The 14,348-nt window shown below is 39.4% G+C and overlaps 1 protein-coding gene across 2 annotated transcripts in view; it reads left to right on the forward strand.

Moving 5' to 3' along the window:
• The window catches only part of LOC128600187 (exostosin-1c), a 56,503-nt gene that overhangs the window by 7,505 nt on the left and 34,650 nt on the right, over positions 1-14,348 (forward strand). For both annotated transcript variants that reach the window (XM_053612468.1, XM_053612469.1), the window contains one exon: positions 1,199-2,451. In XM_053612468.1, coding sequence (XP_053468443.1) covers positions 1,514-2,451 — 938 coding nt within the window. In that variant the 5' untranslated portion in view covers positions 1,199-1,513. The remainder of the gene's footprint in view (positions 1-1,198; positions 2,452-14,348) is intronic.

The raw sequence follows: 14,348 nt of genomic DNA on the forward strand, positions 1-14,348 counted from the left end.
AGGCACATGACTTTTGCTTATTGGTAATTAGAGGAGCTTGCCATTGTATTGCTCCAAAGCAGATGTAAAATCTTTATGTGGCGGCACGTTGTATTGCAAAGTAAACACATGAAATCTGGGCCAGACGGAAATATAAACATATATAGATTAAAAAATGTATTATGTTATTTCACGTTTAGAAAAACGTGAACAGCGTTTAAACAGCGTTTATAAGAGATAACAAATAAATAAGGGAGCAAAAGAAGGGTAACAAGAAAAACTCAAGGAAGCCAGGTGAGACCTGAAAGCTGCCTTTGTGCCTAGCCTGGCAGGAGAAACACTGACCTACTCTGTGACGTGCTACACGCATACACACCCCCAAATACATACACACATGAACGGGGTTATGAAGATGAGGGGTGAGGGTTACTTGGCAAACAACACAAACCTCAAAACTGCAGCATGTTTTCATACCAAACACAAAGTCCAGTCTTTCCCAAGAGTAACGGACACCGCTCTCATAAAGACGATTTATTTTCCCTGCTCGCGCAGTCTTAATTTTACTGCTTAAACGTTGTTATTTTCCCCCCTCTCTCTCAATGTTGGCTGTACTGGACTCTGTTTCACTTGAGCTTGGAGAGAGCTTGATACTATCTCTGTGCAGCTCATGTTTAGCATGCTCAGGCCAAACACTAGGCCAGTGTGTGTGTCAACAGCAGAACGGTCTCAGACCACCAGTGTAAATGCACCCATTTCAAATCAAGCATGGCTGTATGCTGGCACACACGTTCTTTTGTGCTCACTGGAGATGCGTCACTGAGTGTATGCTGGATGTAGATTTTTATTTTATAGGGAAGAACAAAGAACTTGCTGACAAATGAATTTCCATGGGGTTTTTTTTCTATGGAACTGCTTACTGCACTTATTGTACGCATTACAGTGTTTTTATATATGTGTATATATATATATATATATATATATATATATATATATATATATATGCAGACACACACACACACACTATACGTGTGTGTGTATACATATATATATATATGTGTGTGTGTGTGTGTGTGTGTGTGTGTGTGTGTGTGTATTCCATATATATATGATAGCTGCAGTATTACAGAAGTGAATAATATATTCAATTCATTCAGTGTCACTGCTAGACTAAATGACCAGAAGGCTATTTAGTGATGCGTGCTGTTGATTTCTCTGCTAGGATAGCACAGAAGGACCCAGTGAGCCATGAGGAAACTGGAGAGAGAGAAGAACTTGCCCCTCATCGCTTTCATTGGACGGCAAGACAAGGACCACACACTGCTGTTACGGCGGGTTCCAGCTCGGCTGTGAGAAAGAGAAAGGGAGTGTAAAAGCCAGAGCGGAGACCAGTGAGTGCTGTAGCTCCTACTTCTTCTAATGGACCAGTGGTCGGGGGAGCTATGCCAGAGCTCGGGCCTTTTCCCCCCACCGCGTCTGCTCCTTGCTGAAGCTCCCAGCTGAGTCCTGGACAGCTGAAGGTGAGCGAGGAAGCCCCATGCAGGCGCGCAAGAAGTATGTGCTGCTGGGTCTGTGTACGTGCTGCTGGCTGCTGCTCTTCTACTGGGGTGGCCTACACGAGCGGCTCCTGAGCATGGTGACGCGCCGGAGGGCCGAGGTCCTGCGCCCATGGCCTGACTGGCTGGACCGAGCCCTTCTACAAGCGTACGCAGGCCATACAGAGCTGCAGAATGGAGCAGGGTCCGGTGAGTCACCCATGCTGCGACGCCAGGCCTGGAACAGCATCTATAAGGACAGCCGGTGTCGAATGGAAACATGCTTTGACTTCAATCGCTGTCGTGGACGCGATGGCTTTCGGGTGTATATATACCCACCCGAGAAGGCCGACCGTGTGTCGGAGAGCTACCGCAAAATCCTAGCCTCAGTGGCCGAATCCAGGTACTACACATCAGACCCACGTGAGGCCTGCCTGTTTGTGCTGGGCATTGACACACTGGACCGTGACCAGCTTTCGACGCAGTTTGTCCCCAACGTCGACGAGCGAATCCGTGGCTACCCACTCTGGAACGACGGACGCAACCACGTGGTCTTCAATCTCTACTCAGGCACATGGCCGAACTACACGGAGGACCTGGGTTTTAACATAGGCCAGGCCATCTTGGCCAAGGCCAGCCTGAACACGGAGCACTTCCGGCCTGGCTTTGACGTCTCCATTCCGTTGTTCTCAAAAGAGCATCCACAGAAGGGCGGCGAGCGTGGGTGGTTACTGCGCAACACCGTTCCGCCGAAGCGGAAATATTTACTCATGTTCAAAGGGAAACGTTACCTAACGGGTATCGGCTCTGACACACGGAATGCGCTGCATCATATCCATAATGGCAAAGACATCATATCTTTAACAACCTGCCGCCACGGCAAGGACTGGGAAAAGCACAAGGACGCGCGCTGTGACCACGACAACCAGGAATACGAGAGGTAAGTCAAGTTACTGAGCCAAACAGCAGCTGAACATGGAATTTGTCAGTGATGCTGCCGGCTATGAACCTGAACTACTGCCTGCTGAGTATAAAGTGACAAAGCATACTATCACTTACTGTTTAAGAGAGTAGTTTACTTGTGTAAGACATGTGTTGCGAGTGTATAGGAGGTGTGTGAAATTGAACACTCTATGAAGAACAGGTGAAAATGTGTCTATAGTGTGTAAAGTATACAGCGATAATGTGTAGACAAATGCAGCTATTCCACATGGTGGCGTTAAATCAAGAGGTATTTAGTCTTAACACCCAAACGGTCCTGGCATTTGTTCCTAAGGAAACAATTAGCAATCACTGCAACTAAATGCCAATCAAGAACAGAAACTTGAATCTATACTGGTGCTTTATAGGTAGGATTGATGAGCACTATTATTCATAAATACTCGTGTAGTTTTTCTGTTACTGTTGTTTCATTACTATTGCTAGCATAAATACTGTGTCATGTACAAGCTACAGGCCTGAGGTAACTCTTGGAGAAATAATCATATTTCACTCCTCGCTAGAAGTAAAACCAAACAGATAATACACACTATATCTGGCATCACAGCAAACTGATTACATCACATAGTAATATAAAAGATTCATGTGTAGGGCAGGTTAATGATTTGATGGTTGCTTTCAGAATACTTGCAGTACTTGTTCAGTTATAGAAATAAAACCTATTTTTGGTGGGGGAAAAATGTTTTACAAAAAATACAGACAGGTTAAAGGAAAAACCTGGGAAAGATGAGAAAGAAGAGCAGATGTTTCCGCAGAGATGAAGTCTTTTAAAGAGAGAGTTTATTACTGACGTACTGATGGCATGAGCTTAACTGACTCATGTGTGTCAGTAGTAACAGTGACATTTAGATCTATGTAAAAGACATCAATAAATAGTGCTGGAAATTGGTGTTAAACCACCACCCCCTGAATGGCTGTAATGCTTGTGCGTTAGTGTGATATGTAGGGAAAAACGTAACGGCAACTGTTCTTTAGGTGACTGAGGATGTGAGTGCAGGATGTGATTAGATTGTCAGCATGAACAATCATCCACAACTACACAGAGAGGGCTATTATAGCAGGGTTGCAGTGCAGAAACCCCTCTGAACGACAAATGAGAGTTCAGTGCTGCAAAAATTGTAGTCTACAGAGATGTTAGATGGTCAGACGAGTCATTCGTCACTATGTTGTCGACATGTCGTCGAGTACATGTGTAGCACACACAGTAAGAGGAACAGTACTTTCTGAATGCTTGACTCCTACAGTGAGGGGGTGTGCTGGGCCTATTATGCTGTGAAAGGCATTTTGCTCTTATGCTTTGGGTCCACTTGTCCCGTTTAAGAGAAGGGTCACTGTAAACCAATGCACAGTTATATATTGACTGCTGACCTTTGTACTATGATGCAACATTTCTATCCTGGTAGGAGTGGTCTTATCCAATGGTAACGACAATGACAATACCCCCGTATATAGGGCATGAGGACTCACTGAATGGTTTGATGAGTATGCAGATATTGTAAACTTATCTGTGCTATGTCCTATGAGGGATTTAAGAGCAACGTGGTTGACACCATCATCAAAACACCAACAGAGGGAATATCATTTGGAAGAACAGTATTCAAACTCCAGTACAGTTTCAGAGAATTAGTATAGAGAGGCACAGTGGCTTAGTGGTTAGCAGGTTTGCCTCGGACCGCCAGGGTTGGGGGTCTGAATCACGCCTCTGCCCTGTGTGTGTGGAGTTTGCATGTTCTCCCCGTGCTTCAGGGGTTTCCTCCATGTACTCTGGTTTCCTCCCCCAGTCCAAAGACATGCGTTGTAAGCTGATTGGCATCTCTAAATTGTCCGTGGTGTGTGAGTGTGTGGGCGATTGTGCCCTGCGATGAGTTGGCACCCCGTCCAGGGTGTCCCCCGCCTTGTGCCCCGAGTTCCCTGGAACAGGCTCCAGGCTCCACGTGACCCTGTATAGGATAAGCAGTATGTTAAATGGATGGATGGATGGATAATTATTCAGTTTATAGCTAAGTATTAAGTTAATTAAGTATAATTAGAGGTTGAGACTGAGTAACAGGAAGAGGTAACCTGCTATTCAGGACCTGCTGTTCATGCTGTTTCTTTAACTGCTGAGAATGTGTGGCGTCTTAATAGTTCCATCACCGTGCAGCGCCTCATGCTTGTTTGCTTTGGGTTTGTGGTGTGGACACATTTCCATAGCACAGAGTGAATGAATGAGTTCATTTATTCCACACAACAAGCTCTAAGGGTCTCTCTCGCTCGCTCGCTCGCTCTCTCTCTCGCCCTCTCACAGAAAGAGAAGGGGTCTTATAACCACGCTAGCTAGAAAAAGGTAAAGTGCTGCTTGGTGGTCCATAGTCTGAGGAGCGTTTCTGTTTCTTTTCCTTCCGGTAATGAGAGTGCAGACATAAGCTGCTGAGCTGTAGGCAGAGAAGAGGATTTCATTTTGTGTTCACACTCAGCAGGCAGAGAGAAGTGTAGCGGTGGCATCTTAAGGAGAGGAACGGGAGAAACTAAAAACAAGCTCAAAACTGTGAAGATCAACACTGCATGATATGAAGTCTATTAACTCATATGTTTCCTTCTGCTCTTTGTCCCACTGTCTCTCTTTGTCTGGTGTTCTCAATTGATGGGGGATAGAGAAGTGGGATAGGAAACATTCTTAGGAGGTACTCGCAGGTTAATGATTACCAGCATCTGCCACTGCTACAGATTAACCTGATATCACCTCAGACCATTCACGTAGATAGAAAAGAAGCAAAGAGAGAGAGAGAGACAGAGACAGACAGAGAGAAAGGGGGATACAAGCAGGCAGAGGCTTATCACAACCTAATGGCCTACTTCACATGCTTCTTTTTTAAGGAAAGAAAAACCTGCATTGTACTCAGAATGCAAATGAGGAAGAATGTGAGAGCAAGTTAGGGGAGAAAAAAATAGGACAAGCTGTTGGGGGACATTTCTGGGACACACTCACACTATCACACATGCAATGCTTTCCCAGAAGTCTCAACTGTTATTCAAGATATTGTGCAGAAACACCAATGTGTGATGTCTGTGATGAAGCACACAGTAAAAGCAGAACGAGCAATGATAAAACGATAGCCTACTTTTCGGGATGCCTTTCATGGTCTCCATGACCGCTCTCACCATGTGGAAGACTTCCTTACAGGTCATTATTCCTGAACTTAAAAGTGCACCAGACAAAAAGAGACTAATAAAAGCAAAATACTGACATTTTATATTCTACTGTCCAAATAAAACACAACTGCAGAAAAACAGATTCATGAGCAGATGTACAATGCATTGGATTGTTAAAACAAGTACAGAGAAAAGTACATTTTAAATTGTATTTGTATTTAATATGGTGCAATTAGGATAGTGTTTTATCAACTTAGGTTACACCATCTTCAGTTAGAGAGAGAGAGAGAGAGAGAGAGAGAGAGAGCGAGAGAGTATGTGAGTATGTGCATGTGTGTTGCTGGCATCCCCCAATAAAAAACGTTACACCGAACTGTAATTAGGAGGGTGTGAATTTGTACCCCTAGAGCATTGCTTGTGGATCAAATTCAAACCAAAAATAAACCTAGTCTAATAACAAAATGCATGATTCAATTTAAGGTCCCCAGAAGGATTTTTTAAATGACTTTTTTATTATTATTTTTTTGGTCCATCATGTTTGGATTCATATTAATATATGATAAAAAAAAAAAACTTATTTCTCAAAGTGGGGTCCAGGGCATCTGTGAAGGGATCTGTGAAGCATAGCCAGGAGGTCCCCAATTTTTTGTAATAAACAGTTTTGGAAATGACAACCCACTAAAGATATTATATTTATTTATTATTGAGTTCTTGTAGTTTTTCACCTGTTTTACTGTTTGGATGGGTTTAAGCCACAGTAACTGAAAAACAAATAGGTCTATGAATAATGTCAACCAGACACTAATGACAGTTTTAATAAGAAGTTGAAAGTTCAAAAAGTTTGAAAACTTGAGACGTACATGTATATCATCTCTTTTTAAATGACATCCTATATTTGAGATTTGTATACAACCCCAATGCCGAAAAAAATTGGGACACTGTGTAAAATATAAACAAAAAAAACAGAATGCAATGATCTGCAAATCTCATAAACCCATAGGTTATTCACAATACAACATAGGAAACATATCAAATGTTTAAACTGAGGAAATGTACCGTTTTAGGGGGGGGGGGGGGGGGGGGGGGGAGGTCATTTTGAATTTGATGGCCGCAACACGTCTCAAAAAAGTTGGGACGGGGGCAATAGAAGGCTGGAAAAGCATCCCAACTTTTTTGGAATTGGGGTTGTAATTAGGATTGGGGCATGTATGTAAATACTGAGGAGGTGGTTATACAGAAATAGAAATGGAAATGTCAGTGGTAATATTGATTATTGCCAAATAGTTTCAACCTTGAGAAACAGCAAGGTGAATTCTGCAACCAGATCTCTTAATGTATTGCAAAAAAGAAAAAAGCCGATATGACGACCAGGGTTATCCAGCAAAAGGAGTTAATGAAAAGTACATATTAATATTAATTACATAAATAATGTAGACAGTTGGATAGTTAACTGTACAGTATAACTGCTTCGTTTGGGTAAGATTAACTTTCTTTTCCTTATGAAATTAGTTGTAGGCTTTCCCAGAGAAATATAATGACATTTAGAGAAAACATAATATTACTGTAGGGATTTAAACGGTTCCTACTTTTTATCTGCTTTTTTTTTTTTAAAGAAATATTTGTGGGAAATGTTTGGGGTTTTTTAAAGTGTATTTGGCAATTATCTACTTAGTTTCTGGATTGCTGAGCAGACTGTTATATAAGGTAGTATAAAGTATGAAATAAATAATTAGTTTACAGCAGACCAGCAGAAACTACACAAATTCCCTGTTGCTCACTCATTTTATGCTGGTTTATGTTGCTTTATGCTGATCTGCTACTGTTATAACTGGACAACCAACATCATCATGCAAATGGAGGTAATGTTCTGTAATAATAAATGCCACTGATAGAGGGGAAATTCACACCTTATTTGAATCCAGAGAATTCTATTCAAAATCATTACGTCCTAATAAGAAATAGTGCCTCATAGTAATATGAAATAACTTAACATTAAAGAGCTTTCGGATGCTTCCTTGTAGGTAAAAGTTCCTGTGCAATACGTCTACTGATGATTCACAGTCTGCTTACAGCATCACATTTTCAAAGACGATTACATTACTTGCATTGGAAATTGCAGCAGCAGTATACAGTATACAGCAATATAAATATTACATTTGGAACTGCTCTGCCTTACCAAAAGAAGCAGTTTATATATGTTACCATGCCATAAGCTTTTGTAGTACCATTGTACTAAGAGTTGTGATTATAATGGAAATAGAAAAGCACAATTAAAAAAAAATATTCAAATATGTTTTTTATATATATATATATATATATATATATATATATATATATATATATATATATATATACACACACAGATTCATATATTATCTAAAATATTAAAAGCAGCTATATATAATATATATATATATATATATATAGCTGCTTTTAATATTTTAGATAATATATGAATCTGTATTTCATCCAGTTTTTGAATATGGTTTATACAGGCAAATATTTGACCATGAATTTATACTACAGCGCCCTTGAATTCTCGAATCACAAGGTGTGCATCAGTTTTCTATAGCAGCAGCTCTGACAGTAATTCCTGCTGTAACATAAATGATAGATTTAAAGTAATGCACTTGTTCTAATATGTTTCTATAGTAACTGTTCTTGTGAGGTGGATGTGCCACATAATCTAAAGCTAATAATAAACAGATTTAAAAAAAAAAAAAAAAAAAACAAAGAAAACTGTATAATCATTGATATGGTATAGTTTTCTGTTAGGAGACATTTATTTTACATTTATTGAACAAATTTCAGATGTCAGAGCCAGGGGCGGACTTTAGGGAATTAAGTAAAGGTAGGCAACCACCTTGGGCCCCCAGAATCCAAGGGCCCCCGTAAAAATGCTAATTATATATATTTGTAATTATTAATGCTAAATAACGTATGCGGAAATTTAAATATCGACGTTAAAACATTGAAATGAGGGACCCATTCCTATATTTTGCCTAGGGCCCCCAAATCACTAAATCCGCCCCTGGTCAACGCTTTCTGGTTTCTGAGTACCATGATTTTTTATTTTTATTTTGTCCTATTCATTTCAAGAGCGAAAGAAAGAAATTCTGCCGATGGAATGAATGTGATGACAGGAATTTTCATGACATTAAACTTAACTATAAACAGTTGAATAGTGTGTTCATTAATAATAAACGTAATATTTACCTACCATTCTGTATTATTTTTATATCATGCATCTCATATGTGTTGCACTTCAGGGTGCTCCGCTTTGCCTCGGGCTGTATCGCACCATTGGATTACATTCCTATAATAGCACAGCCCCATCATGCCTTACATACAACACATATACTGTACTGCAGGCTGGATAGTGCAACAGATATGAGGGGCATGATTTAAATTTAACAGTGCAAACAACAAAATGATACAACATAGCAGTTAAATAGGGAGATCTAAATTTTTGTTGAACTTATTAACTGGTTGCTCTCAGATCCTCGTGGGATCCTAATGGGACTCTAAACGAGCACTGTATTAAAGGCGGCGCACTTGAAGGGTAAAACCATTAAGCCAACAGATAAAAGACTTATAGGCAGTGCTAGTATTAACTGTAGGGAAAAAAATTAATTCGATATTCTGACCCTTTCTGATTAGATTACATCTAGATTGTTCTAATAAAAGAAAGTCATTAAGCATTAATAATGTTCCTCAATTTACTACACATTTAATAACAAACATTTCTCGATTTAGATTAGGCTGGATTTTTAAATTCTAGAGTATATTTTGGTTGAAATTTACAGTATAATTTAAACAAAAAATTATGATCAAACGTATCGCTATATTTCTGTTGCATGTTTTTTCACACAGCCCGTGTTAAGTAGATCACCCTTCTTTATGTAGATTATTAAGATCGTGTAGAAACAGCTTTCTCAGAGAAAAAATCAGCTATCATTTAAAAAATTTTATACCATATTTCGTAGATGTGTGCATTCATCCATACACAGAGTTTGCTTCATAACAAAGGAAAAGCTTTTGGTAAACTTTCTCTGGTCCATTTTATGCCACTAAATATCTCTGCTGGTACTTTAATGGGGATGCACCAAAATAAGCCTCACTATAAATGTATGATTATACAGTTATAGGCTGCACGGAGAAAACGGAAGCACTGAAAAGCCATTTGTATAAAAGAAATATCCTGCTGTCAATATTATCATGTCTATAAACGATTAGGGGACTATGAGCATTTATATAAACAGTTGAGGTCATAAGTTTACATATGCCTTGCAGAATCTGATATTAGATCTATTATTTCGTTTAAATTTATTTTGTTTTGTTTTTTTCATTTACTACCGCCCTTCAGAAACTACATAAGATATTTCCATGTTTCCCAGAAGACAAAATAATAACAGTTTATTTGTTATTTGTTATAACTGGTTCGTTTGTGTAAATTCAGTTATTATTGTGTCTTGTGGACTATATGTAAACATCTGTTATGTGAAATATCTTATTCAGGGCGGGACTAAATAAAACACTAAATGCAATTTTTATGATTCCTCTTTTTTTTATTATTATTATTATCCACATTTTTCAGATTCTGCTAGGCATATGTAAACTTATGACCTCAACTGTATATGCACGCTCCTTTTGTAGAGAGGAGTTACAAATTTAAACAGTGACCAAGAAGTCACGCAGAAATTTGAATTCTGAATATTTTAAGATGTTCAACACTTCCTTTTCTTAGCTTAAATTTAGTTGAACTTTATTATCAAAAAAAACAAAAAAAACTTTAGAACTGTTTATTGTTCAAACTGTTTTTAATAATAATAAAAAAAAAGTAGCACTGCAGTCATTGCTGATCTTTTTATATGCTCAAGTTTAAATCTCCAGAAATAGCCATTCCCATATGAACTAGAATATTGAAATATAAATGATTCCATTTCCATGTCAATATTTTAGTTCATATGGGAATGGCTGTGAGCCTCATTATTATTTGAGTTTCTGGAGATTTAAACTTGAATATATGAAAAGATGTATCTCTCTCCAATGACAGCAGCAGTTGCACTTCAGCCATAGTTTTCTCAACTGTACAAGTAATGCACTTGAGAGGTTGAAAAAAACAAAGCTGAAACGGGCATACAGTACATACACACCCGGCCCATTTTCAAAACAGTGGACGTTCTGGTTTTTCACCTTATTTGTATAGTACTGTGATGTGGTATGTATCTTGTGTATTCCGCTTACAGGACTGTGATATCACAAGAGTCACCTTCAGACCAGTTTGACATGTACCTATTGTTGTGACCGTGTCCTAAAATGGCCTGGCAGTTGCTGTGATCCCTGCCTGGCATGTGCTGGGTAAGGTCATATTTTAGGCACATACTTGTCAATCTTCCTGATACAGCCAAAGGAGAGCCTTGGATTTCCTCCTCCGTTAATGCATTTCCAGTTTTAGGACATATTTTCTTTCTTTTTTTTCCATTTAATTAACTTCAGCGTTTATTTCTGAAACCCGTTTAATTTTAGTCTCAAAATCACACAGTTGTGTTTTGTTTGAATCTAGATATACAGCCACTGCCCCTGACACAAACAGCGTCTGAGAGTTTTTAAGGCTGACCAAAATGACACATAATTATAATTTTAGAACAGTACGATTGTTCAGAATGCTGGCTTTTGTCGTTGTTGTTTTTTCCCATGAACAAAATTTACCGCAATGCAGGAATCACAGTCACTGAAACTCTATTGACGGGACCTGCAGGTCTGGAAAAATTTGATTATTTCTGAAGCCTGAAGGTTGGTGAGTGTATCTCAGCTTTGTGGGCTGGCACGCTCCGGGCTTACTGTTGTGTATATCTGTGTAATGGGAGGGCATTTAGAGTCCCAATCTTCTCTTTGTGCACTGCACTGCAAGGTGGGAGTGAGACAAGCCAGAAGCGTCATGGCTTCTATTGTCAGACTCCAACAGAGCAGAAAACGTTCAAGAGCGTATGAGTGGAGCACTTTGGACGAATGCCCTTTCACCCTGTTCCCGGGCTTCCTGTTATTCTCCTATTCCCAGAGCACCATCACGATGCATCATTTAATCTCTCTTCCTTTCAGTGACACTCAGCGGCACGGCATTTGGTAATTAGCTCATGAGCTGAATTGGAGTTGTATTCGATCAGGGAAAACACTACAGTGTACAGTGAGGGAGCGGGACGAGGGATAACCATGCGGCATAAGAAGTCAAGGCTTAACTGAAGTGTTCTGATTCTCAGAAAAATGCACTCCGTGATTAAATGTAGATGTAGTGAGCATCAGATTAGATAGTATTAGAGATGCTGCACAGTCAATGGATCATCCAGGCTTAATACTGAAGGAGTGTGTTTGTCTAAATGTATTTATTGGATCATAAAAAGAGAAAACATAATACTGCATCGGCACCATTATTCAAAGCAGTGTGTTGCATGTCCAGGCTGTACGAATACTTACATCAAAATATGGAGTTTTTTCTTTAATATCATAACTCACATGACCATAATCTGCTGTCATATTGATAAGCTTAAAATGCTCATTCTAATTTTATTGGTCACTCACAAAAACAGAATTTACATAAACAGAATTTACTTATAAAAATAGAGATGCTGATATGTGCAGTTGTTTGTGCAGTATAATGCAGTGCAAAATCAGGCTGAGGTAGTTGTAGTAAGATTGCCAACATATTAATAAATATTTATAAATATGGGGTAATACGGGTGGGTATATGTAATACATGTGACGTCATCACAGCACGCATTCAGCCAAAGCCCTCTTCGAAACACGTACAGCTAGAAGGTCTCACTTACCAACAAACGTCACTGCGAAAGACAATTTCATGCAATTGCAATTTCACCAAATCAAGTAGTTTTCCACAAAAAAAAGCAAGAAACACTATTATAGCAAAAAAAAAAAATGTTGTGAGAAAAAAACGCAGCAAAGTCTAGCTTTTTTGGCCGCAACGGTCACAAAAAAGCTCTGCGAAATACTGTACAGACTGATATTAACAGGAATGTAGGTGGTGTGGGTGTTGTGCAAACAGGGCCAAGCTCTAGACCAGGGGTGGGGAACTCATTTGGGTTAGGGGGCCACATTGGCTAAACTATTCCCTTAGGCAGGCCGAGAACAATCAGAACAGTTAGAATTGAATTTGACACTTATTTATCATCCAAAATGGAATTCTGGGATAAATTTTCATATAACAGCAATAACAGGCAGGATTAGGCTAACACACAACATGAAGGATAAAACTGATACAAGAACTGATGATACATTTCACCACATCACACTGAAATTATCATTCCAAAGCACTTCATCCTCAATTTTAATGAAATGAGGGAGACAACAGACTGTTGCTTTTTAATTAGTATTGCAACCAACTCATTTACCTTGTCTGTCTGTACCTGGCCGGTATATTGGCTGTACTTCTTCACATGATTTGTATTGTAATGCCGCTGAATATTCAATTCTTTGGGGACCGCCACTTGCTGGGAGCAAATTAAACAAATTGGTTTTTTTTATTCATTTCCCAGAAGAAATATGCTGTTGTCCATTTTTCTTGGAATATACGGCATCCAGAATCCACCTTCCGTTTCTTTGAAAGAGACATTTTTCACATACACACGTTTTCACGTTACGTTGGAAATAACAAAAGATTACAAGTAACCATTAGCAACAGTAGGCACGTATATCCTAAGGACTGCACAGAATCATCACGTGGGCCTTATGGTTTGCACCCCTGCTCTAGACCTAGGTCTTGTCCTGGTTGAGGGCCTGAATGGCATGTGGGAAGAAGCTCCTCCTCATTCTCTCTGTGTTGGCCTTTAGAGAGCGGAAGCTGTGAAGAGTCCATTGTTTGGATGGCTGAGGTCCTTCACTATATTCCTGGCCTCGGTCCAGCACCGCTTGCTGATGATAGACTGTAGGTCAGGGAGCTCAGTACGGATGGAATGCTCAGCTGATCACACCACCCTCTGGAGAGCCGACTATCCTGCTTGATTCTGTTCTCAATCCAGGCTGTGATGCTTCCCATCAGTGTGCTCTCGATAGTGCCGGTGTAAAAGTTCCTTAGCCCCTTGGAGGGCAGTTTAAAGTCCTTTAAGCATCTAAGGTGGTAAAGATGCTAACAGGCGTTCTTCACCAGGGTGTTAAAGCTAGCTATCGTTATCTGTGGTGTTGTTAGGGTCAATCTGTCTTTGCATGTAGCGAATACACTCCAACCAATTACATTATATCAAGTGAAAATATCATACATACTGTATAGTCGGATTTATCTACCATTTATTATTATAAGATTACAATAAACCAAATATAAGATTATTAAACCTATTTCTAGACTTTTTTTTTACTAATTTCAAGCTTGATCTATTGGCAGATAATGTCGCTAATTAATCTAAGCATGTACAGTGCCCTCCACTAATATTGGCACCCTTGGTAAATATGAGCGAAGAAGGCTGTGAAACATTGTCTTTATTGTTTAACCTTTTGATCCTTTGTTAAAAAAAAAAAATCACAAAAATACTCTGCTCTCAGGGATATCAAACAATTGCAGACAATTCAGTTCAGCCCACAGGTTTTCTATGGGGTTCAGGTCAGGGGACTGGGATGGCCATGGCAGGATCTTGATTTTGTGGTCAGTAAACTATTTTTGTGTTGATTTTGATGTATGTTTTGGATCATTGTCCTGCT

Source organism: Ictalurus furcatus, chromosome 24, assembly GCF_023375685.1.
Source record: "Ictalurus furcatus strain D&B chromosome 24, Billie_1.0, whole genome shotgun sequence".
Lineage (NCBI taxonomy): Eukaryota > Metazoa > Chordata > Actinopteri > Siluriformes > Ictaluridae > Ictalurus > Ictalurus furcatus.